This window comes from Pholcus phalangioides, unplaced genomic scaffold (genome assembly GCF_987345545.1).
Source record: "Pholcus phalangioides strain wild (caught in Gottingen) unplaced genomic scaffold, Ppha-v1.0 ptg000015l_1, whole genome shotgun sequence".
Classification (NCBI taxonomy): Eukaryota; Metazoa; Arthropoda; class Arachnida; order Araneae; family Pholcidae; genus Pholcus; species Pholcus phalangioides.
This window is the reverse complement of record NW_028301608.1, coordinates 87,161,567-87,184,364: the sequence shown is the minus strand read 5'-3', so window position 1 is coordinate 87,184,364 and position 22,798 is coordinate 87,161,567. Positions and strand designations below refer to the sequence as shown.

Below are 22,798 nucleotides of genomic sequence, written 5' to 3'. Positions count from 1 at the left end.
ACGTGCCAATTTTTGTATAAATTAAAACCAGGCAAAGTTTCTAATTTTTGTGATAGTATTGATTTATTTTCTGTTCAGGTGGTGGAACATAGAATATTTGCCCTTTAGGTTGTGGATTGGATTGTGGATAACTGTGATACTTTTCTTGTTAGTTGCATTTGATGCTTGTGTGCTAGTTTGTTACATCACTCGTTTCACAGAAGAAATTTTTGCCACACTTATCTCAGTCATATTTATTGTCAAAGCTTTTGAGAATGTGAGTATATCTTACGTTATTTGGTTCATTTTTACCTGAAGTTTCTTGACTGATTTTTCTTAAGTTTTACTCCTGTACTGAAAATGATGTTAAAATTGTCAAATTGGGGTCAGGATAGACTTGACATAGGCAGAGATAGACTTGAAAAGGGGGGGGGGGGCATAATGATGATGTCATTGCAGATATATATGTGCATATACATTCGATCAGTCGTCTCCACCAGTGATGCAGGGTATCTCTCGCCATGTGTTTATGTAAATGTATTAAAAAATCTGAAGACAAGTTCTAGGGAGCTAATAAATGGTAGACTTTGGATGCTGACATTGTACTAGGAATGCAGGGAATATTTCTATGGTGTAATCACTGTGTGATATTCAGCCATTATGTGGTCATATGCTGAGTTCTCATGATGAGGATCCAGGTTCGAATCCTGTTGATGATACATTGGTGTTAGACTGAAGTTGGTTTTCTGTGGTTTTTCAACATTGAGGTGCAAATGTGAGGCAGTTTCCCACTTGGAACAGTCTCTCAGCAGAGAGCAGGCAGACGTTCAACATGATTCATACATAACATGAAAATTCTTTCATTTACCACCTTTGCTTCAGAAGACAGATGACAGCACCAGCAAGAACACAAAACAAATGCAAGTACAATTCTGACAACATAAGCACATTGGGGTCATGCTTATAACACACACAACACATTCCGTCATGTACCATAAGCATACCATCAACACATTACCCTATTCATTAGAAACTCAGCTTAGGAATGTGTATGGGGTGTATGTATGGTCAAGTAGTAGTTATGTGATTTGTAGATGTGAAGATACACATGGTTACTAACATGCATGCTGTGTAACTCCTATCATTCACTCTGATACCGCCTAGCATACTTGAGTAATGATGATCCCTGCTCCTGAACACAGTGGATGAATTTATATGTTGTTTTTTCCTTATCATTGACAATATTAGATGAACAATACAAATAAGATAACCCCAATTGACTCTTAACATAGTCAATTACTACACAATTTAATTATTATTTAAAATGATATAAGAATCAATTATATTTTAATTTTCTCTCTCTCTCTCAGGTAATTAACATAAAGTTAGAATTTCCCATGAAGTCCATGCCATCAGGTTTGGCCATATTGCTTTGTCAATGCCAAAATTCATCGCAAGTGAATGACACATCCCACCATGAGTCTTCATTTTGGAAGAGCGAGGAGGACTGCCTTAACCATAATGGAACATTTGTATCAGATGTATGCACTTACTCTGAGCCATATTATGTGCCAAATGTGTTCCTTTTATCACTTATTCTGTTTGCTGGTACTTTTGCTATCACAGTAGTCATCAGGAAGCTTAAAACTTCACCATTTTTTAATGCAAAGGTGAATAGTTTTTTTTTGTAGAATTTTTTGAATTCACTTTTTTTGAATTTTTTGCATCCTCTTTGAAATTTCCAAATTTTTTTGAAGGCTGTATAAATTATTTTTTTGGGGCCTCTATTTTTTGTATAAAAAAATATATAGTTTTTTTTTTGCATGGCTCTAATGTGCTTTTCTGTAACAAATTAAAATTTATTAACTACTTACTCAGTTCGCTATGAAAATTTTCAAACAGAATAGAATTAAATGTATTTTCCACTTAATGAAATGGAGGAAAGTTTTTTAAACCCTTGAATGGAGTAATTCTTTTATAGGTTTATGTTATGATTATATTTTTTGATTTATATGGAACATAATTTTTTTTTCCTCAATTTTATTCTAATGTATGAGAATAAAAATTGCATCAAACAATGTATGTCTAGAATGTGGAAATTATACACATTTATTTATGTACTGTGACATTTATTTCAAAATAATACCATCATTTTCTATAAATAAGCTATTTTGTTACAGGAAATTATGGTACTTTTTTCTAAGTATGCAAAAAAGATTTTGTAACATAGGCTTGTTAGTTCATATTTTCTGTTAATTTGATTTGCATTAGTGTAAAAAAAAAATGGAATTTTTAAGGGGAACATGATTATAATGTAATGTCATTTGCGGTTATATAAATGCACATCACTCTGAAATTCTAATGATATTCTTCAAACATTGAGTTACTCAATTTCAGATTCGTCATGGGATTTCAGACTTTGCTGTTATTGTGGCTATGGTCAGTATGACATTGCTAGATTGGTCTTTAGGTTTGCAAACTCCAAAACTGGATGTTCCTCAAGATTTCAAGGTATGTGATCTGTGTGGATTGTTGAATGGCGGAAATGAAAAGTAAATTCTTTTTTATAAAAAACCCTAAATTTTAAAAATATTTTTGTAAATATATACAGAGTGTCTAAGAAACATATTTGTTATTTTAAATATTAATAACAAAAATATGAAAAGGTGAAATGAAATGCAGTTTGCTACAAAAGAATGAAGAAATCTAACAGTTTTTTAGCTTAAATTGCCTGAGATAGACAGTGCTGGTTGCTTGGCAGCTGTAATAAGAAACGAAAATGACAACCGCACAGGAGAAAGCGCAGTGTGTATCGTGGTTAGTGGAAAAAAAATCAACTAAAACCAGGCAAAGAAAGTTTTGTCTGATGAACCTTTTTTTTTTTTTTTTCTTCAAACCGAGCACAACTCAGGTCTATTGCCATAGGCAATTTACTACCTAATGAGTTGCACTGGAAGTGTAAGTGCGTGTACCTAACAGTCTGAGTAAATCTAGTGTTGTGTATGATTTTTCAGTGCTGTGTCTGTCTGATGAACTTAAAAATCCAAGTATGCATTAAATTTATGCATAGATGTGTAGAAGTTTAAATACAGGAAATGTTGAGCATGTGAAAAATTTCAGCCTACCATTGACATTATAAGAAAGTGATGAGTGAATCAGAGTTACATTTCAATCAAACATGAACGAGACAGCCCAAACGTAATGTTTGGTGTGGTTTTTTACACGTCACTGTAATTGTGAAATTCACATGCTCAACATTTCCTGTAACTTTAAACTTCAGCATCCATGCATAAATTGAAGGCATACTTGGTGAATTTCTATGGCACATCAGGCAAAATTTTCATTGCACAGTTTTTGGCAATCTTGTTTCCATTCACATTGCACTTTCTCCTGCGCGGTCACCATTTTTATATCTTACTAGCTGATACCCGGCGACGTTGCCCGCCCCGTAAAAAATCAATATACGTATAGCTTATTAATTATTTCTTAAACAAAAAAAAATTCTGCATCAAGTAAGAGAAAAATACTTTTATTTTTAAATATTTTAATTAAAAACTTGAAACAATCGTTTGTGGATACACAATATTTTTTGTTTTTCCATCTGGTGTGTAGATGTACAAATTTTTGAGATTACCAACACGCGAACAGGCGACGAAAAGCTGTCCGTGAGAAATACAGGGTGCAAGTAGGTTGATACCTGCCACTGCTAACAACTGGCCTTGCGCTTTGTTGATTGTCATGGCAAAAGTTAAACGAATCGGGAACTGTAATCGCTTTAAAGTGAATGGCATTTCTTCAGTGATAATTGGGGTACGTGGAATGAAGATGTCTTCTTCTCCATCACATCCAGTTAGAATCGTAGCTTCAGTGATGTAATTGTGCAATTGCTTCACGCAGAGTCTGTTGCCATTGCAGAGTATCGGTATCTCCAAATTTCTTAAAATCATTATAGGTGCTCCGACTTTGAGGGTCAAGTTGTGTGGTGGCACACCCGGAATATCCAAAGAGTTCAGAAATTCTGCAGGATACAGAACTGTCTGCGCTGTGTCTGTGACAATGTCAACCGATTTGTAAAATGTGGAGTCTCCCGGAATACTTTTTAGGATTTTTCCGTTTATCTTGTTCACACTGTCATTTTTCGGTGCCAGAATTGCACTCTCACAAAGCCACTCATGGTTTCGGTGATTTTGTTGAATGTTTGGGAAGACTTTGTCTGCAAGTTCTTGAACTGAGTTTAACAACTGGCAAAATCCATTTGGGAACGTTATCAGTCCAGTGCTTGGGTCTACGGGAATTCTTCCATTGCCAAGTTTGATAAACTGATGTGAAAATGATAACAGTGCTGAGTCATTTTGCAGTTGAACTCGCATGTTGGTGGATAATGATAATTTTTTTAGCTTCGTGCCAGAGTGTTGATGTCCTAACAAACTCGAGGCGACCACTGATAGACAGCACCTTCACTTCCAACCCATCTCACTAATGGCAGTAAATTGCAATGTAGCGATATGGCCAGAGTTGGTGTTTGGTGAAGTAGAGTGCTGATGATTTGAGGCAAGCATTGAGTTCATCAACTGGCGTTGAACATTTTTATTCCCTGTTTTATCGTCGTAGTAGTTGTTCTCTGTTGTTAGTGACGTCAGATGTCCAGCTTCTGCTGCGAATATTATTCAAACTCCTTTTAAGCACTTTTTAAATTGAAACTATACCGCAACGATGGGTGGTTGATGAGATAAAGGCCACATTAGCACTTACAGGACACCCTGTATACATGCAAGCAAAAATATCTGGCGCTTCCAGGGATTTCTTCAATTACTGGGAGTATTGGAAAAGAGCCAAACCATTATAAAGGAATAAACTGTAATGATGGCAGCGTTAAAGATGTGACAAACCATTGTAAAGACATATACACGTCTGAAATGCGTTGTTGGGAATCACGGTTCATTTTACCTTTTCGTATTTTTGTTATTAAGAATTATAGAATTTAAGAATTAAGTATTTTTGTTATTAAGAATTATAGAATTTAAAAATTAAGTATTTTTGTTATTAATAGAATAATAAATATCTTTCTCGGACACCCTATATACATACATATATATATTAGCAAAGCAGTGCTGATAAAATTTTTTTTGATTGAGGGTGATGACTTCCCAATTTTTAAGCTTTATTTTTGCTGAAATCTGCATCCAGATCTGCCAACTTTCCGGATTTAGGCGGGAGACTCTAGATTTTTCATCCTTCCTCCTCCTCTCCGGATTTTTTGAAATTTGTCTGGAATTTTTGGCAGAAAATAAGATTTTATTCAAGCTTTCATGTTGTCGTGACATCAATGACTGCCATCGTCGTTAGAGAAAACACCCATAGAGGACAGCCGTGGTCATTTCCATCGATCAGCCGTAAAAGAAGTCTTGGTGACTGCATTTAAGTAATTGGCAAAGATGTGACTTTGTTTACGTAGCGTTTATCAGCAATCATTTATCAGGGGCATGACTTTGGTTGCCAAAATTCCTGTATAACCGTTATTGTATTCCATTAACAGCGGTGCGGTAAACACAAGTTTTTTTGTCAGCAGCCAAAGCGTATTAAAAATTTTTAATACGCTTTGACCGGTTCCTTCATAGGAGAGAAAACAATTGTCTTTAATACGCTTTGTCAGCAGCTTTGCATTTTGCGGTTTTTAAATTGTTTCCTCCGATTAAATATGTCTTCAGAAAGAAAATATAAAACTTTAAACTATATAAAGCTTTTAAGAGTTTATGTACCCAAGATTATCAATCACTGATGGCATCCACGAAAGGAAACACTTATGTTTTATGAACAGTATATAGATATGATTTCTCTACTCTGCATGGAAAGACTGACATGGAATTTATATTTTCTCAGGGGCAATGTGGAACCTGCCTTTGGGGGGGGGGGGGAATGGAACCTTTTCTTAATTGATTGAAAAAAAAAATTAATTTTTTTTGATTGAGTCTGAGTGTCGGGGAAGGGGAACCCTCCTTGGGAGAATCTCCGGATTTCTAGATTCCAAAAGTTGGCACGTCTGTGCATCTAAATTATCTAAATTGCTAAAGTACCTGTTAGGGTTCACATAAAATTTATGTATTACCCCACCTACCTAATTTAAAATTATCGCATTAACAATTGTAAATCTCACCATAAAAGATTTTAAATCGGGGTAGGGGTTAATGTTAATAATAGTTTGATGATACAAAGGCTACTACTAAATCACACATGCACCTTGTCCACATTCCGTGATACAGAGGCTGCAACAGGCAAACTGCTCAATGAGGTGGTGGAAGAAAAATTTACAGTGAGATGATATGAAGATGTATAACGAAAATTGTTATTGGAAAAATTTTCGAAGAAAGAAAATTAATATTATTTAGTCATCTTCTATGGTGTTTCTTTGGAGGTAATAAAGGGTTGTTTTGGAATATGCGAAAAGTGTAATTAGTAATGGGGTGAAAACAGGAAAAGTACTAAATGAAGCAATATTTAAATTATGGTGCATATTTTATACATAAGTCTCAAAAACAGGAAAGTTTAGGAACAATTTTATTTGTTTCTGTTTATATTCAATCCAATCTATTTAGTTTCATCAGAATATTTTAAACTTTATATTAAAAAAAAAAAAAACCAATATTTTTTGTCGTGTACAACATGTATAATAAACATTGACTTTATGCTAGCATCTAATACTGTTGGTCTATTCCTCTTATGTTTAGACATATTCATTTTTAGTAATTCATGTAATTCATTCCAGCCTACCTGGTCAGAAAGGGAATGGATTGTGCCATTTTTTGGAAAAAACCAATGGTGGACAGCACTTGTAGCTGCTATTCCTGCTGTAGTTGCTACAGTTGTGATATTCATGGACCAGCAGATTACTGCCGTCATCATTAACAGGAAAGAAAATAAATTGAAGGTGAGTGTGATTTGCAATTATAATAAATTATTTTACATACAGCAGTGTGTTAGAAGAAAAACTCATAGTTTAAAAAATTGGATTGCACATGGTAGCCCTATACATAACAAGCATTACACAGAAACAAACTTCATGGAAGGTTCACTATATATGCACAAACATTCCAACATGTACCAATTCGTTAGAAGTTTCGCAGAGGAATATGGACGAAGTGCATAGTTAGGGTCTCTATCATTTTTAAAAAGTCAAAGTTCCTTGAAAAATAATGCTTGCATTCTTATGTATTTTTCAATATTTATTCTGCACTATTGTCATATTTTGATGCCAAATTCAAATATTGTACACTTCAATGTCCCTAATTAGTTTTATCCATAAATCTTATTTGTAGAAAGGATGTGGATATCACTTGGACTTATTTGTGTTGGCCATCTTGATCACGATATGTTCAATTTTTGGTTTGCCATGGGTTGTGGCTGCTACGATGCTTTCAATGACTCATGTTGCTTCTCTAAAGACTGTATCTCACTGTCTGGCTCCTGGAGAAAAACCTCGTGTCACCGGGGTTAGGTATGTGATTGATCACTGATTGCATACTCGTATCAAATATTTTAAATTCGTTATAGGAAAATAAATTACACTGGACGATGATGAAATTGCACCGGCATGAAAATATGCAATTTCAAATGGTTTTGACCTGCTGAACCCAAATATCACTGAAGAAGTTTTATTGGCTCTCGTTTTGGAGATATTACCATGTTAAATATTTTGAAAAAAAAAATCTTTCACAAGCGATCACATATTGCTGGAAAACAGTGAAACTGACATGAAAATATACAATTCTGAATGATTTTGACCTGCTGAACGCGGATATCGCCATGAAAAAGTTTTATTGGCTCTTGTTTTTGAGATAATACCTTGCTAACAGTTAAAAAGTGCTTTACCAGCAGTATCGTTTGGTCCAGAATTAGTAAGGACCATAGAAAATCTTAAAGAGAGAAAATGGTTCACCTCAATGCTGGCTAACTACGTATTATGAGAGATGTTCCTTTTATGCAGCGTAATACAAAACAAAGTATGTGCCAGATGGTGGTAAATGAATTATTTGTGCTGTAATACACATGTGTTTCTATGTTTTTTCTTGTGTTTCTATGTATTTGTGTTGCTTTCTTATGTATATTTATGTTGTCTCTTTCTATAGCTTATGTCTGTGAAGTTTATATATATTTGTGTTGTTTTTTCTATATATTTATTTTGTTTTCTATATATTTATTTTGTTTTCTATATATTTATTTTGTTTTCTTTATATTTATTTTGTTTTCTATATATTTATTTTGTTTTCTATGTTGTGTTTCAATATACTTATGTTGTGTTTCAATATACTTATGTTGTGTTTCAATATACTTATGTTGTGTTTCAATATACTTATGTTGTGTTTCAATATACTTATGTTGTGTTTCAATATACTTATGTTGTGTTTCAATATATTGTATTGTGTTATTATATGTGTGATTTCCACAAAAACTCGACAATACAGCTTTTTTATGGTCAAATTTGTGTTCAGCACACCGAATAACATAAGAAATGACTGTTTTTGTGTCAGATGCAGGAACTTTGTCAAAATTTGTTTATCAGTGCTATTGCCTGTTATGTTTTTTTGTTGTTCGAAGAATTGACAAATTTCTGTTCTTATTTTTCTTTCTTTTGCTAATATTTTTTTATATTTTTATTTATTATATATATTTATATTTACATATACATTTTAGCCTGTGACTAAAAGGTATCTCTGTATGAAATCTAATTTTTATTCAATTTCATTTGCTCAGGGAACAAAGAGGTACTCACTTGAGTATTTCTGTGCTTATTGCTTTATCAATGTTCTTCACTCCACTTTTAAAGGTATTAGTCTTTTTGTATTTTTTTATTCTTTTTAAATGTTATAATGAAAGTATATATCAGACTGCCTGGAAAGTTCTGAGCAATATTTTCTTTAAAATTACTCTTAAACACATTAGTAGAAACAGCGCATGTTGTGGAACTTTTAAATGGGTTAACACTAGCACTTTTTCCGGAAATTACGATCAATTGGCATTGAGAGACCAAAAACTGTGAGGCTCAAAAATAGGTTCATTATGCTTTGTTTCACAAGCGTGTTAGACAATCATCATAACTTTTCCTTTGACTAATTTCACTGAATTTTCATGAATTGTACTTTCACGAACATTTAGAATCTATGCTAAGTTTTAGAGAGGTTAATTTAGGTTCCATTGACATTGTTGTTTGTTGCGACAAGTGAAGCATGATTTTTCTAGCCTTCACCAAATATTTCTACTAGTTTGAGCAGCATTTTAGCCCTCCCACCCCCTTGTTTAAATGTAGTCTTTTAATTATCATATTTCTCTGAATGAGCAATACAAGGATAAAAGGAAATGTTTACAAAAACATTTTTAACTATTTTTGATCTCAAAAAAAGTTGCTCATCAGCTGACATACTGTAGCTATCTATGATAAAACTCAACTTTCATGTAATGGTTGCTTTCTTCTACTCTACGAATATATATTTACTGGAGATTATTTTCGAAAACGATCAATATATCAGTTTTACTTAAATTAAAATTTAGTGGTCTAATAGTTGATAGTAAAATAAGATATTCTTTATTAATACCTTCAGGATTTCTTTTAAAATTGCATTTTCTAAAATAAAGTAGAATTTCGGTTTATGAGCATAATTCGTTGAATCTGAAATACACGTATATCTAATCAAAACCTTTCTTTTGTTAAAATAATTAGGTTCTGATAAATGCTTAAGCCTGGTCCCTTAGTTTATTAAAGTATAAGCTTTAACTTAGGAGAAATTAAACTGTTAGCTTTTTAGTTGTGATTAAATGACGCTCTACAGATAAGGTAAATACGCAAAATTATAGTACTCATCTAGCGAAGTCTTTGGTATAAATGCTGCTCATATTGCAAGAAATATTTTATGAAACGAAAATCTGTTCATTGATTGTAACTTTGGATTATCCACATTGAATACCTTTTACATATATTCAGACTACAATAAAAGCCAAACTGAGCATCTCAGTAAACATTCTACTTCCCTTTCTTACCATATAACATTTTTTTTTTCCAATGATTTAAAAAAAAAACCCCTGTCAGCATCTGTAACATGCATCTGCAAAAAAGGCTTGGAACTTTGAAGAAAACCCAATAACGAAATAATGCATGTATTATGCATTAATTTTTCTTTTGTAAGAATTTGTGTGGATAAAATAGATTTCTCACAATATTTCTTGTTCATTTATTTTAAAGCACATACCAATGCCTGTCTTGTATGGAATCTTCCTGTACATGGGTTTCGTCTCATTGAAAAATTTACAGGTACATTTTTTTAACACACATCCTTGTATTCAGTTTTGAGCTGATCTCAAACCTTGAATGTTTTCTAATTTTTCTGAATAGAATTATATATAACACTGCTATGTTGTATTTTGTGTTTTTTAGTTTTTGGAACGGGTTCTTATACTTTTCATGCCTCAAAAATATCAACCAGATTATATTTTTCTTCGTCATGTCCCTATCCGTGTTGTCCATTCTTACACAGCCATCCAGATAACATGCCTTGTGGTACTTTTTGCCATCAAGTTTTTTCCAGAAAGTGCCCTGTTTTTTCCTGCTGTTGTAAGTTGTTGCTGCGTTTTTTTATTCTAAATATAAATGATTGAAATTTCTAAGTTTCAAACTTAGGTTTTATTAAAAATCAGTAACTTTAGTGGCCAATTTTGGGTATGCAAAATTGCAATGAATAAAATATTAAACAAATATGTGAAAAATTATTACTTTCTCCTATGTTGTAATTTTCCTTGTTACTATTGTTCCATTATTATTAATTTATACTTTTTCTTGTTTTCTTCTCTCATGTTCTGTTTATAAATTAATTTCTAGCTTGTTGTGGTGATTTTGATTCGAAGGCATCTACTCATTTATGTGTTTCATGAAGTTCATATGAAAATATTGGATGATAATGATGATAATAAGCTTGAATGCGCTAAGAAATTTGAAGATAACCTCAGAGACAGCTCTCTGCAGGTAAGATAATAAGCTAGTACTATAGTTTTAAGTATAATTCACAGATTTTCAGCATACCAAAGAGAAAAAAATAATGCATATGTGAGAACAATACAGAAACGAGTCCCTCAAAAACAAGAAGCAGCAACTTTCTCAAAGAAATTATTTTGAATTAGTTAATGCATTTGTAGTCTTTTTTAAATTTTAATTTGCTACCAGGGATTTGATATTGAATTTTTGATCATTGTATCACAGAAAGAAACTAAATTAACATAACATCAAACTTTAATTTCGTGAATTAGATGGAGTTAATAATTATATTGCTTAACATCATGGTGAAAATGATCATGCGCGCACACACACACACACACTAGCATCCAGAGATTTAAAAAAAGTCGTTAAATCAAAGAAATAGTTAAATTTCTACTGCATTTTTAAAAACAGTAAAACACAAACAAGGCCTATTACTTATTCCAATGTTAAGAGCCTTCACATATGTTATTCAACTTTCCAGTGTGAAATGCTTCAGAAATTCAATAGGCTCATGCTTCTCTATTTAGCTGAAAAGGTTTTTAAGATAGTCGATAATGTCCCTAGTCTTGTAACAAATGGTGAATATTTCTGCTAAGCTGAAAATTGTGATAAACAATTACATTCACTGAGATTAAGATGAGTTGTGTGTGTGTGATACAAACTATCCAAAATATGGTTTAGATCATGGGTGCACAACATTTTTAGTTCATGGGCCAGATATTCGATATTGCTTCACAGGCCAGAAACTGATAAATATAGGATGATAATATGATCTGTATTTTCAGATACACTGAAATTTCAACAATAATTATAATTAATTATAGTCATATAAATAGCGAGCCTATCTCCCCATTAAAAAGTCTCGCCACATAAAGCAACAGGCCTACAACTGAACAATTATTCAATCATTACACTTCACTCATAGTTAGAAAAATTGATGGCAGCACTACACATAACAAGTATTACACAAAAACAAACTTCACATTAGATTCACAACATGTACATGCATATTCTGGCAGGTACCAATTCATTAGAAATTCCATGGGGAAATGTGTATGAGGTGCATGTACAGTTGAATAAGAGTCATAAATTTTCATCTCACATATTTGTCCAAGCTGAACGTTTATTTTCATGAATTACAGTCCAATGTGATTTGAAGTAACACAGGATAATTGATGTGACACCAATTATAATTAAATTTTCATCAGTGATGGTGGGGCACAAAAGCAAATCACAGAATTCCATTTTTCCACCTTTCTTCAATCTCTTCTGTATCCAAAATGTTCTGTTAATGAACTGTTAATTGTATAGTGTAAGTTATACAATTAACAGTTCATTTCGGAATTTTCCTGTGACTGGTACTTACATAAGGTTTTATGTTGACATTGATAAATAAAGCTATTGAAAATTAAAGTTGTTTCAACTCACTCACGAATCACTGGCTAAAACTTGAACATTTTGTACACAGAAGAGATTGAAAAAAAGTTCAGATCCAACCACTTTTGCTGGACTGGTTTCCCCTGACTCTCAACAAAATCAATACTATCAACAAAAATTTGAATTAAATTTTTTTTTATATCAAAAATAAAATCCCCCTTTCTGAGAATAACTTTTTCGTAAATTGTATTAAAATGTGCCAATTCCTTTTATGGAGCACCCTGTATATATGTATCATGTATTGTGTGCATTGATACTTTTTTTTTGGGGAAAACAGCGGGCTGGATTGAACTGCTTGGCAGGTTACATTCATCCCAGTGGCTGGAGTTTGTTCACCCCTGGTGCAGATAGCTTCAGTTACTTTATGAATTATTCAACTATTTTACCATTTTTTTAAAGTTTTTTTCCATTTTAAATACTTTTGCAGAATTTTTCATCGGCTTATCATTGCTGTGATAAGGGAGAAGCATTATCTTCTGGTTCTTTGGTGAAGAAGAAAGCTGACAGATGTATAATGAATATTTCTGAATTGCTCACACAGAGCTCTGTGTGGAAATGCATTGATCAGCAATCGCAGAAAACTCCACCTTTTCAGAGAAAGCAGAGCCAGTTTTCTCTCAAGTGAGATTTTTTTTTGTTTATTTTAACTGATATAATTAAATATTGTATGAGGTATAATACTTTTGAGTATTATGTCTCAGAGACAATTGCTAAACTTCCCAGTGCATAAATAAGTGTGCATGATTTTCTTTAAATCTTTCCAATATACAAGGTGAACGTTACCCACTCTACCAAACAAAAGGGGATGATAGATGAGCCCAAGTGGAACATGAAACGCTCTACCAATCTTATCTCAAACCATTTTTGAGCCATGGGTATATTTGATTATGGAAGAAAAATGTGTCAAGTCTGAAAAAAAGCCAGAAGTTGTGAAATTTTTGCAAACCTACATTCAAACTAAGCTCATATTTGGAAAGCGGCAGAAAGCATCCTATAAGGTGACACCAATTCCATCAGAATATCTGGATTTCATGGCGGGTTGCGAGTGCTAAAAGATTGGCGAAGTTCAAAATTGAATTGTTGCTGAAATTTTTAATCGTCAATTCTGCAAACACTCTTTCAGCTACAACTGGTCAAATGTACCAAAAACTTATCCATTCCACCAGCTTTTGAAATAACCTACAATAAATCATATGAATGTTCTGGTTCAGGAGAAATTTAGCCTTTTGTTCACAATTCATCACTGAAATCGGCATTCATTGAAGTAGATATTCAATGAAAATTCAGAATTGGCAGTTACAGATTTTTATGCCAATTTTATTTTACAGAAAAAATCCTAGTGGGTGACAACCCACCAAACATCGGGATATCTGGATTAAATGATGAACTACAAATGCTGAAATATTGGTGAAATAGGAAAACCGATTGTCGCCAAAATCTACTCAAATGTATTGTCTTCAATAATCCCAGATTTCAGTGATCTATTTGAAACAAACAACTAAATTTCTCCTGAACTAAACACTGATATGGTTTATTGCAGGCTGTTTTGAAAGCTGGTTGAATGGACCATTTTTTAAAAATTTGACCGGTTGTAGCCAGAAACGTACTTTTGGAATTAGTGATTAAAAACTTTTGCAAAAATTCGATTTGGAACTTAGCCAATCTTTCAGTGCTTGTAGCTTGCCATTAAATCCAAATATTCTGATGAAAATGACATAACTTTATGGAAGTTTTTCTAAATAAGTGCTTAGTTTGCTTGTGAGTTTTGCGGAAAGTTCATAAATTTAGGTTTTCCAGACTTGGCACATTTTTTTCCCATAATCGATTATCCACTATAACTTGAAAATGGCTCGAGATAGGACAGAGTTGTTAGGGTGTTTTGTGTTCCACTTAGGCTCATGTATTGCTCTTTTTCGTTTGGCCGAACAGGTCATGTTCATCCTGTATATGCATGGTAAATAGAGATTTTATGTAATAGGTATTCACAGACATTTCATTATTTATACAGGGTGATTCAGAAAAGATGGGGGGGGGGGAACTTCAAGAGTTGATAGTACACACCAATACAAACAATTGTCATCACAGAATGCATGGTCTAACATGAAACGCAAATACGCTAGTGCATTTCAAAACGGCTGCTCCGAAAACTTTAAAACAGCATTCCTGTTGAAATTTATCGGGAGAAAAAGAACATTACACGCATGCTAATGTAACTTAGGAAAGAAGAAACCGTATGCAAATCTGCATCACAGTGAATAAAAGGCATAGACGGCAGCCCTGTGAAGCTATTCCAGTAAGCAACCGTTCTAACAGTTGTAACGTATGGGGTAATGGAGCACTTTAGTAATACTGAAAAAAGCAGACATGCATTTCAGTAGGAAAATACTTAGGCATATTTCCCCAGGCTACATTTGCATGCATGGTGTCCTTTTCCTCCTGATGAATTTCAACAGGAAGGCATTTTTTAATATTTACGGAACGGCCATTTCGAAACACGCTAGCACGTTTGTGTTTCATGTTAGACCAAGGGTTCTGAAACTGTGTGTCTCCAACCTTTGTCAGGGGTGGATAAGCATTGAATAGGGGAAAGGGGCACCTCGGGTGGAAAAAGTTTGAGAACCCCTGTGTTATACCACACATTCTTTGATGGCAATTGTTTATATTGGTGTGTACTATCATCTCTTAAAGTTTTTCCCATATTTTCTGAATCAACCTGTATACCTGTTAGTACTCAATATCGATGATTCTGGACTTTTGCAGGAAGAAGAAAAAGCGAAGCAGCAGCAAACATGAATTGTGTTCTCCTACTGAAACACAATCTTTGCCACCAATGCCTTTTGAAATTGCAGAGAACCATTCAATTGAAATTCTGTCCTCACCTGATGACAATCCTTCCTCCAATGCTCAAGCTACCCAAAATGAAAGCACAAAGATAAATCTAGAACAATCACATCTATAAAAAAATACCTTATCATTGAAAAAAAAAAATCATTTCTTTTATGTGATAAACGTGTCTTTGTCCATGATTAAATGTTTGTGACGTTTTCCTTAAAATGCTGCTTAGACATATTTATGCTTCACAAGGTTTACGTAGAATTTTTAAAATTGCTTATAACTCTTATAATAATTATCATATTTCTCTGAATGAGCGATGCAAGCATAAAAGGGCACATTAACAAAAACATTTTTAATTATTTTTGAGCTTTAAAAAGAAATTGCTCATCAGCTGACTTAATGTAGCTATCTATGGTATAACTTAACGTTCATGTAATGGTTTTCTTCTACTCTACAACTATATATTTACTGGAGATTATTTTCTAAAATGATCAATATATTGATTCTACTTGAATTAAAATTTAGTGGTCTAATAGCTGATAGTAATAAAATATACTTTGTTAATACCTTCAGAATTTCTTTTTTAAATTGTATTTTTCTAAAATAAAGTGAAACTTTGGTTTACGAGCATAATTCATTGAATCTGAAATACATGTATATGTAATAAAACTTTTCTTTTGGTCTTTCACATCGAAATAATTAGAAAGTCCTGATAAATGCTTAAGCCTAAAGAGCCTCACCTTTAGTGAGAGAAATCAAGCTGTTAGCTTTTTAGCTATAATTACATGACTCTTGATAGATAAGGTGACTACGTAAATTTATAGTGCTCATTTGGGTGTCTTTGTTATAAGTGCTACTCGTATTGCAAGAAATATCAAGCCAAAATCTGCTGAAAATTTCTAAATTTTTGCTTGTCTCAAAAACCGCTTGTCAACTGAGTTACTCGCAATCCAAAGTTTACTGTAAAACAAATGTATGCGCTGCATCAGCATATCAAGCTATAAAAAAAATTATCTTTTTTCAAAAGATGAATGCTGCGCCATTTATTTTAAAATATTGTCATTTCGGATTTCTGATTATTGATATTTTTCTATAATGCAACCTCTTAACCAGGGCCGGATTTAGTTTTGATGGGGCTCTAGGCTATTGACAGTGGTGAGGCCCTGTTATATGTTCAACAACAAATTTTTGTTGTTTTTTGTGTCGAATATATTTTATATGGTAATTGAATGTAAGGTGAGGTAACAAAATTCTAAACTCCCTACTTTAATGTGTTAAAAATTTGTCTTTAAGCAATTTCTCCAAAAAATAACGGTTTGAGATTTTTGGCTCTTCAAACCTCGGGGCCATAGGCTGCACCTGGCTACTTTATAGAGAAATCCTTCAGTGTTCATAGCAACAGGAACTGCTGCTGTGTTTTTTTTAATTGTTTTGAGTGTTTTTGAATTGAAAAAGGAAAATTATATTTTAATTGAAGTTGTAAATTTAGCATCTGAAAGAAGAAAAAAATCATTTAATATCTGCTATATTTCTTCATTAGGCAGTCGTTTCAAGGAACTATACAGAAATAATTTATTTAATTATATAATTATTTATAAGAGCACTTGAATTTTTGTATTTTTAAAATACTTTTTTGCCTCGTACTTAATTTATTTCTCTAGTGAACATTTGATTGTCATAGGTCCATGGAGAGAAACATAATTTTAATTAAACATATGTAAAGACTAGGGCTGGGAATTGATTAAAATTTTTAACTGGTTAATCAAAATTTTTTAATTGATTAATCGATCAATTAACCAAATTTTAGTTGAATATTTTTTGTGACTGTAAGGTATTAAATTTAATGTTGTAAAAATATATTTTACTCATTTCATTCACCTATTCCCTAGATGTAAACAGATATAATTAAAATAGATGAAAAGTATTGCCCACTTGAAGCAATTCATTATGCTGAACATATTTGTCAAATCATAGAATTTCTTCACTTGGATCTTGATGGTTTTTTTTTAAAAACCTATTATTTTTTAGGTTAGTCACTGAATATGAAACTACTTTTGATCGAACCATTGCCAGTGCTATCTTAATGTATGGGACCCACCCAAGCATGGCCTGGGGGGGGGGGGGGCCTCAAGAGCAGCGGTGCCTCATAATAATGAGATTTGGTGCCGATTTTTGAGATTAAGCATGCAGATTTCTAAGCAGACGTTTATAGTCACATAGGAGTCCTGAGAAAAATCTATTTGTCCAAGGACCCATGACACTCTTTAAGACGGCCCTGACTGTTGTTTTTTTCCTAGAAACTTCTTCCAAATGGTACTTGTGAGGAGAGGAGCCGATACTTCTCCAAGAATACGAAAAACTGCTATTCATAAGGGAGACAATAAATTTTTAGTCTTGTGCTCTGAACTTCCTATCAAACTCAATTTGAAACTGTAATCAGCAGTGTTTATTGAATGGACTTGTATTTCCCATGCTGAAAAATTTGATCAAAATATTGAGCCAAATACTTTTAAATATGGTCACTTATCCAAAATGTTATATATAGGTACATAATTTATGATATCTTGTTGATTTCAGTAAAAAAATCGAGTTAAATTACAAACTTTTTATGTAAATTTTAATTGAGTTTTAATCATATTCATCAAGTTGATTAACTTGACCAAAATTTTTAACTGTGATTAACAATTGGTCAATTAATCGAACCAGCCCTAGTAAAGACTCGTAAATGATGCTGACTGGCTACATTATTTGGTCATTAATGCACTTGATGCTCATTATAACGATCCCTTTATCGTGTTATCGAAAACAGACATTATATTGGGTGGTTATTATATTGAAAGGAAAACAATCGGGATAGTGATCATATGAAAACACTTGGGACTTATCCTACATTATAATAAAATGGTCACTATAATGTGGGTTCATTGCAATGAGTGCCGACTGTATTTTTAAATTCTGTTAATAATCTGCACACGTTAAAATGATGTATGTGGATCCAACATAGTATGATCTTAAAAGCCCTTATGTAATCAACCGCTGAAATCCAATCAAAATTTTTGTTACTGATCTTAGTGCATTTTTCGTCATAAATCAAATTAATTGTATCATGTTTGTATCAGCTATGTTTATTTATTGGCGTGCAGTCCTTATGTATAAGTGATGAACCATCAGAAAACTAGAGCTTGTGTTTCCTAGTCCTTTGTGACTGTGATGTTGCTAAAAAGTTTTTCAGTCATTTATTTTACACTTAATATTCTGGAAACGAACATTATCTTTTGCTCATTATATATATAGGGAATTCATTTCACTTTTGATCTATCCTCTTTTTTTTTTTTGGCTGACAGAATTTTGTGCTTGCATATATATATATATATATTTGAGGTTACTTATACAAACCTGTTCTCTAATGAATATAGTTTGTTTTATTGCAAGTTATTGTTTTGTGTGTAAATTCATTTGTATTTATTTTATTTGAAACTAAGCGTATCTGATTTTAATGTAATCTGATTTCTCACCGAAAATCTCTCTGTATATTGTGATTATTCTGTTGAAAGTTTTTTTTTAATTATACTTATTACTTAATACATTGTTTATGAGGGAAATTCGAAAGGCGTTTTTCATTTCTCAAGCAGAGAAGAGATTAAATGCCATCCGGGGCATAGTTTATCCCTGCAGTACAACCTAACAGCAAGTCAACAGTGTATATAAAAATGGTTTTCATTAATTAGATGAAATATACAGTGATACCTTGGCTAAAGGAAGTAATTTGTTCCAGAATCACGTTCGTTAGCTGAAACGTGATTTTCCCTAGGTTTCCATAGAAAATTCTTTAATCCGTTTCAGGTACTGCCAAAAATTTAAAGAAATGTTTTAAAACACTAAGAAATGCTATAAAAAAGACAAACTGACCAAAGTCTAAAATGAACAGCTTCAAAATTGGAATAACTGAGAATTTACAGAAACATAAGGTACTGCAGATCTTTTTTATTTTACACTATGTAGACACGTACAACCAATACCAATTTAGTCTACTAAAGCTGGTATCCAGTCGAGTTTGTAGATGTCCCCATCTGTGATTTGGTCAGCTCATTTCTGTGTCTGATGCATGCAGATGGAAAAGATAAGCTCTTAGAATCTCCAGACTGCTCAGTTTGATGCTAAATTCTTGCACTGAAAGAACACATGCTTTGAAAACAGATTTTTTTTTTCTTTTCAATGCATTTTCTATTAGCTGAATCTTTTATTTCACATGAAATGGTTTACAAACTTTTAGAAAAGAAGTGAGGGTACATCTGTGTGTGTGTGGAAGAAGATTCCAACGTGGATCTGAGTTAATCAGGTTTGAGCACCTGACTCAGCTGTTTTATGTTAGCGTTTGCATCCATATCACAAAATTGTTTTTTAGCCAAATTTGTATTCATTGGCCAAGGTATAAAAATCATAAAAGAAATCTCTATTAGCTGAAAATTTGCAAGCCAAGGCATTCGTTAGTTGAAGTATCACTGTAATGTGGGGACACATATTAGTGGTCACAATGTATCTAATGCTGCTGGAACTGAGGATTGATTTGTTTCGTAGCATACCATTCACAATGGTCAAGCTATCAAGTTGCAGTAATGTTCATCTGTCATGATTTTGTGTATATGTGATTATTAACATAATCTAGGTTAGGTGAAAAAATTCTTGCTTCTATTCCACATTATTTAAGAGCATAAGTATTGCACTTTTTATAATTACTTAGCTGTGTGTAACTTTTTTTTACGTGATTCAATTTTTTCATGCATATGTGTATTTGTGAAGGTAAGCAAAGCTAGATGAAAACAGAAGTTCTTGAGTAGCTTCTGTGGTTTTATGGACGGAGTCAAACCTTTTTTAGCTGTACTCATTTATTTAAATGCATTTATTGTTATTTTTTGAGTAAAAATGCTTTCGAAGCATATGTCACTATGATTGCATGATGTTTCTTCAGATCTGTTATGCCAACAAGTTTAGAATTAACTAGATTTGCTGAAAATATACCAGGTTGACATATGCGTCATCTTTGTACAAAAGTGTGATGTCAATATCATCACTATAGCTACCATGACATTAAACAATGACTGATTGCAATATTGGTAAATCATGTAGTGATGAGATTTATTGCCAGCTTCTGCTTTCAGAGGTATTTATGCAATTATGACAGGCAGCATGGATGAATATTTTTTTGTTGAGATTATTGCAGTGCCTATCAATTATGATCGAAGTTGTTTAACTTTCTACATCATATAGTATGATGTAATCTGGGAATGTGCCACGGGTAACTTGAGTGATGTAGAACTGCACTTGGGCCACACCAGTGCTCTAAAACTGTGCCACATGTAGAGATGACGAAATTTTGTTGACAAAGAGGGGGGGGGGAATCTGAGTTTTGCTGACTTTTTCTGACAAGGGGGGTCAAAACGGCTAAAAATTTGCTGATGTAATACTTGAACTGCCCCCTATCATACCAGGTTCTTCAGGAAAGAAAACATTCACATTCATTAGAATCAATCAGAAGTGGTGAAGACAGAAAAAGTAGTAATTTAATTCATTCTTACATTGCCATTCATTCATATTACCTACATTCACAGGATTTATTCATGTTTGAATAATTAATTCATTAAAAAAAGTTCCTTTGCTGTGTTGGGCTAAATTTTTTTAATCCTGAAGAAACCTCCCATCTCTATCTGACCATGTTAAATTTAACTCACTTTAAGGGATTTCATCTTATGTGACTATTTAGTGGAACCAATCAATCGCCTAAAGCAAGGGATGCCTGTACTACGTGTTCCCTCTGGTCTATTCAAGTATTCTTTAAGGGAGCAATGTAGTGAATTTTTTTATTGCTATTTAATTCCTGTGTACGTGTGTATGATCAGTATATCCACTATTATAAAACTGCACATACACCTTGTAAACATCCCTTGAAGATACTTCTAAGGAATTGGTGCATGTTAGTTTGTGTTGTGGGCCTAATGTGAAGTTTGTTTCTGAAGAATGCTTTTTTTCAAACCAAGCACAACTCCGGTCCTATCACCATGGACAATTTACTACCGACTAAGTTGTGCCAGAAGTATGAGTCTGAATGAATGCCACAACTCTGCCACTGAACACAAATTTGTTTCGAATATTCTAAATATCCTTACATTCTTAATGAATCAAGCTTTAAGACGTGCTATTTAGTCCAGTGGTTAAAATATCTGACTCTCATCCTGACGACCCTTGTTCAAACCTCGGAACGACAAAAAACGCGACTTCTGTGCAGATACGAAATTCAAAAGGGATCTTTCCAGCTCGGCTTCATGGCAGAGTCTGGAACAAAGTGTGAATGTGTCTAGTGTTGTGCCTTTTTTTTTCAGCAGTGCCATCTTTATTTCAAATTGTGAGTGAAGTGTAATGATCAGATATTTGTACCATTGTAGGCCTGTTGCTCTCTGTGGCAAGACTTTTTAATGGGGGAAATTGACTCACATTTGCTCCTCAAAGTTGGGTACAATAGAAAACCAACTTCAGCTGACTACCACTGTGGAGTCAGAGGGATTCGAACCCAGGTCCTCGCAATGCAAGTTCATCACTATGACCACCCATAGTGCCATTCGCGAAGTGCTGCGATCCTTCTGAATTTCTCTCTGTGGAGAGAGTTTTTTTACATGGGAGATGACTTTTTTTGCATTCTCACCTTTCAACTTACCACCACTATGCCATCAGTGGGGTTTGAACCTGGGTCCTTGCAATGCGTGTTTATCATGAACCACTATGCCATCAGTGGGGTTTGAACCTGGGTCCTTGCAATGCGTGCCTATGATGATATCCACATGACTGCTTAGTGACAATATAATGATTAAACTTTGTGTTTACTGATGATGTCAACAGTTGCAGAAACAGTACACAAACCCTAATCTCAATCACTTCATATTGATCTGTTATTTCATAGTATGACTGCAGTTGCTGACAAAAACCATTTGATTGTGATATGATTTCTAGATCTGTTTTTCAATAAGAATTTATCTGAAAATGCCTTTGTAAACTATGGAGGTAAAAAGGAACATGTCATTTCAACTTTTTCCAGAAGGGTGGGGAGGGCAAAGGACATGTACTCAATGTATATATATACACCATTTTTTGGGTATTTTCAAAAGCCAGGGGACTGACCCCCCAAATGACAGCCCTGGAGGTAAATATGGACATCCTGGGCTATGTCAAGTTTCTTACTAAGAGGTCCGAGTGATGTAAAGGGCTCAGAAACAATCTAACAGTACATATTTGTAATTACTACTTCTAAAGATATCCTGTGGACCTCTTACCAACTTCTTACACACCCTCTGGGGTCTGCTGACAAAACCATTGTTGCAGATCACAGCATAGAAGACCCAGAGGAAGCATTGTGCTGTTGTAGTTGTCATAAAAAGTTGTAGTTGTTGTTATGTTCATCATTCATGTTGGTATGAAATTTAATGTCAAAGTTGTAATTAGATGAAACTAGATTGATATGTGATTTGATAGTATAAA

The 22,798-nt window shown here is 33.4% G+C and overlaps 1 protein-coding gene across 1 annotated transcript in view; it reads left to right on the top strand.

Moving 5' to 3' along the window:
• Positions 1-16,766, top strand: part of LOC149076948 (electroneutral sodium bicarbonate exchanger 1-like) — a 28,475-nt gene extending 11,709 nt beyond the window's left edge. Inside the window, exons 14-24 of the mRNA XM_089244680.1 lie at positions 79-256; positions 1,350-1,649; positions 2,377-2,490; positions 6,743-6,904; positions 7,293-7,471; positions 8,728-8,800; positions 10,211-10,279; positions 10,403-10,579; positions 10,844-10,987; positions 12,864-13,057; positions 15,197-16,766. Coding sequence (XP_089100806.1) covers positions 79-256; positions 1,350-1,649; positions 2,377-2,490; positions 6,743-6,904; positions 7,293-7,471; positions 8,728-8,800; positions 10,211-10,279; positions 10,403-10,579; positions 10,844-10,987; positions 12,864-13,057; positions 15,197-15,395 — 1,789 coding nt within the window. The 3' untranslated portion in view covers positions 15,396-16,766. The remainder of the gene's footprint in view (positions 1-78; positions 257-1,349; positions 1,650-2,376; positions 2,491-6,742; positions 6,905-7,292; positions 7,472-8,727; positions 8,801-10,210; positions 10,280-10,402; positions 10,580-10,843; positions 10,988-12,863; positions 13,058-15,196) is intronic.
• The last annotated feature ends 6,032 nt before the right edge of the window (positions 16,767-22,798 follow it).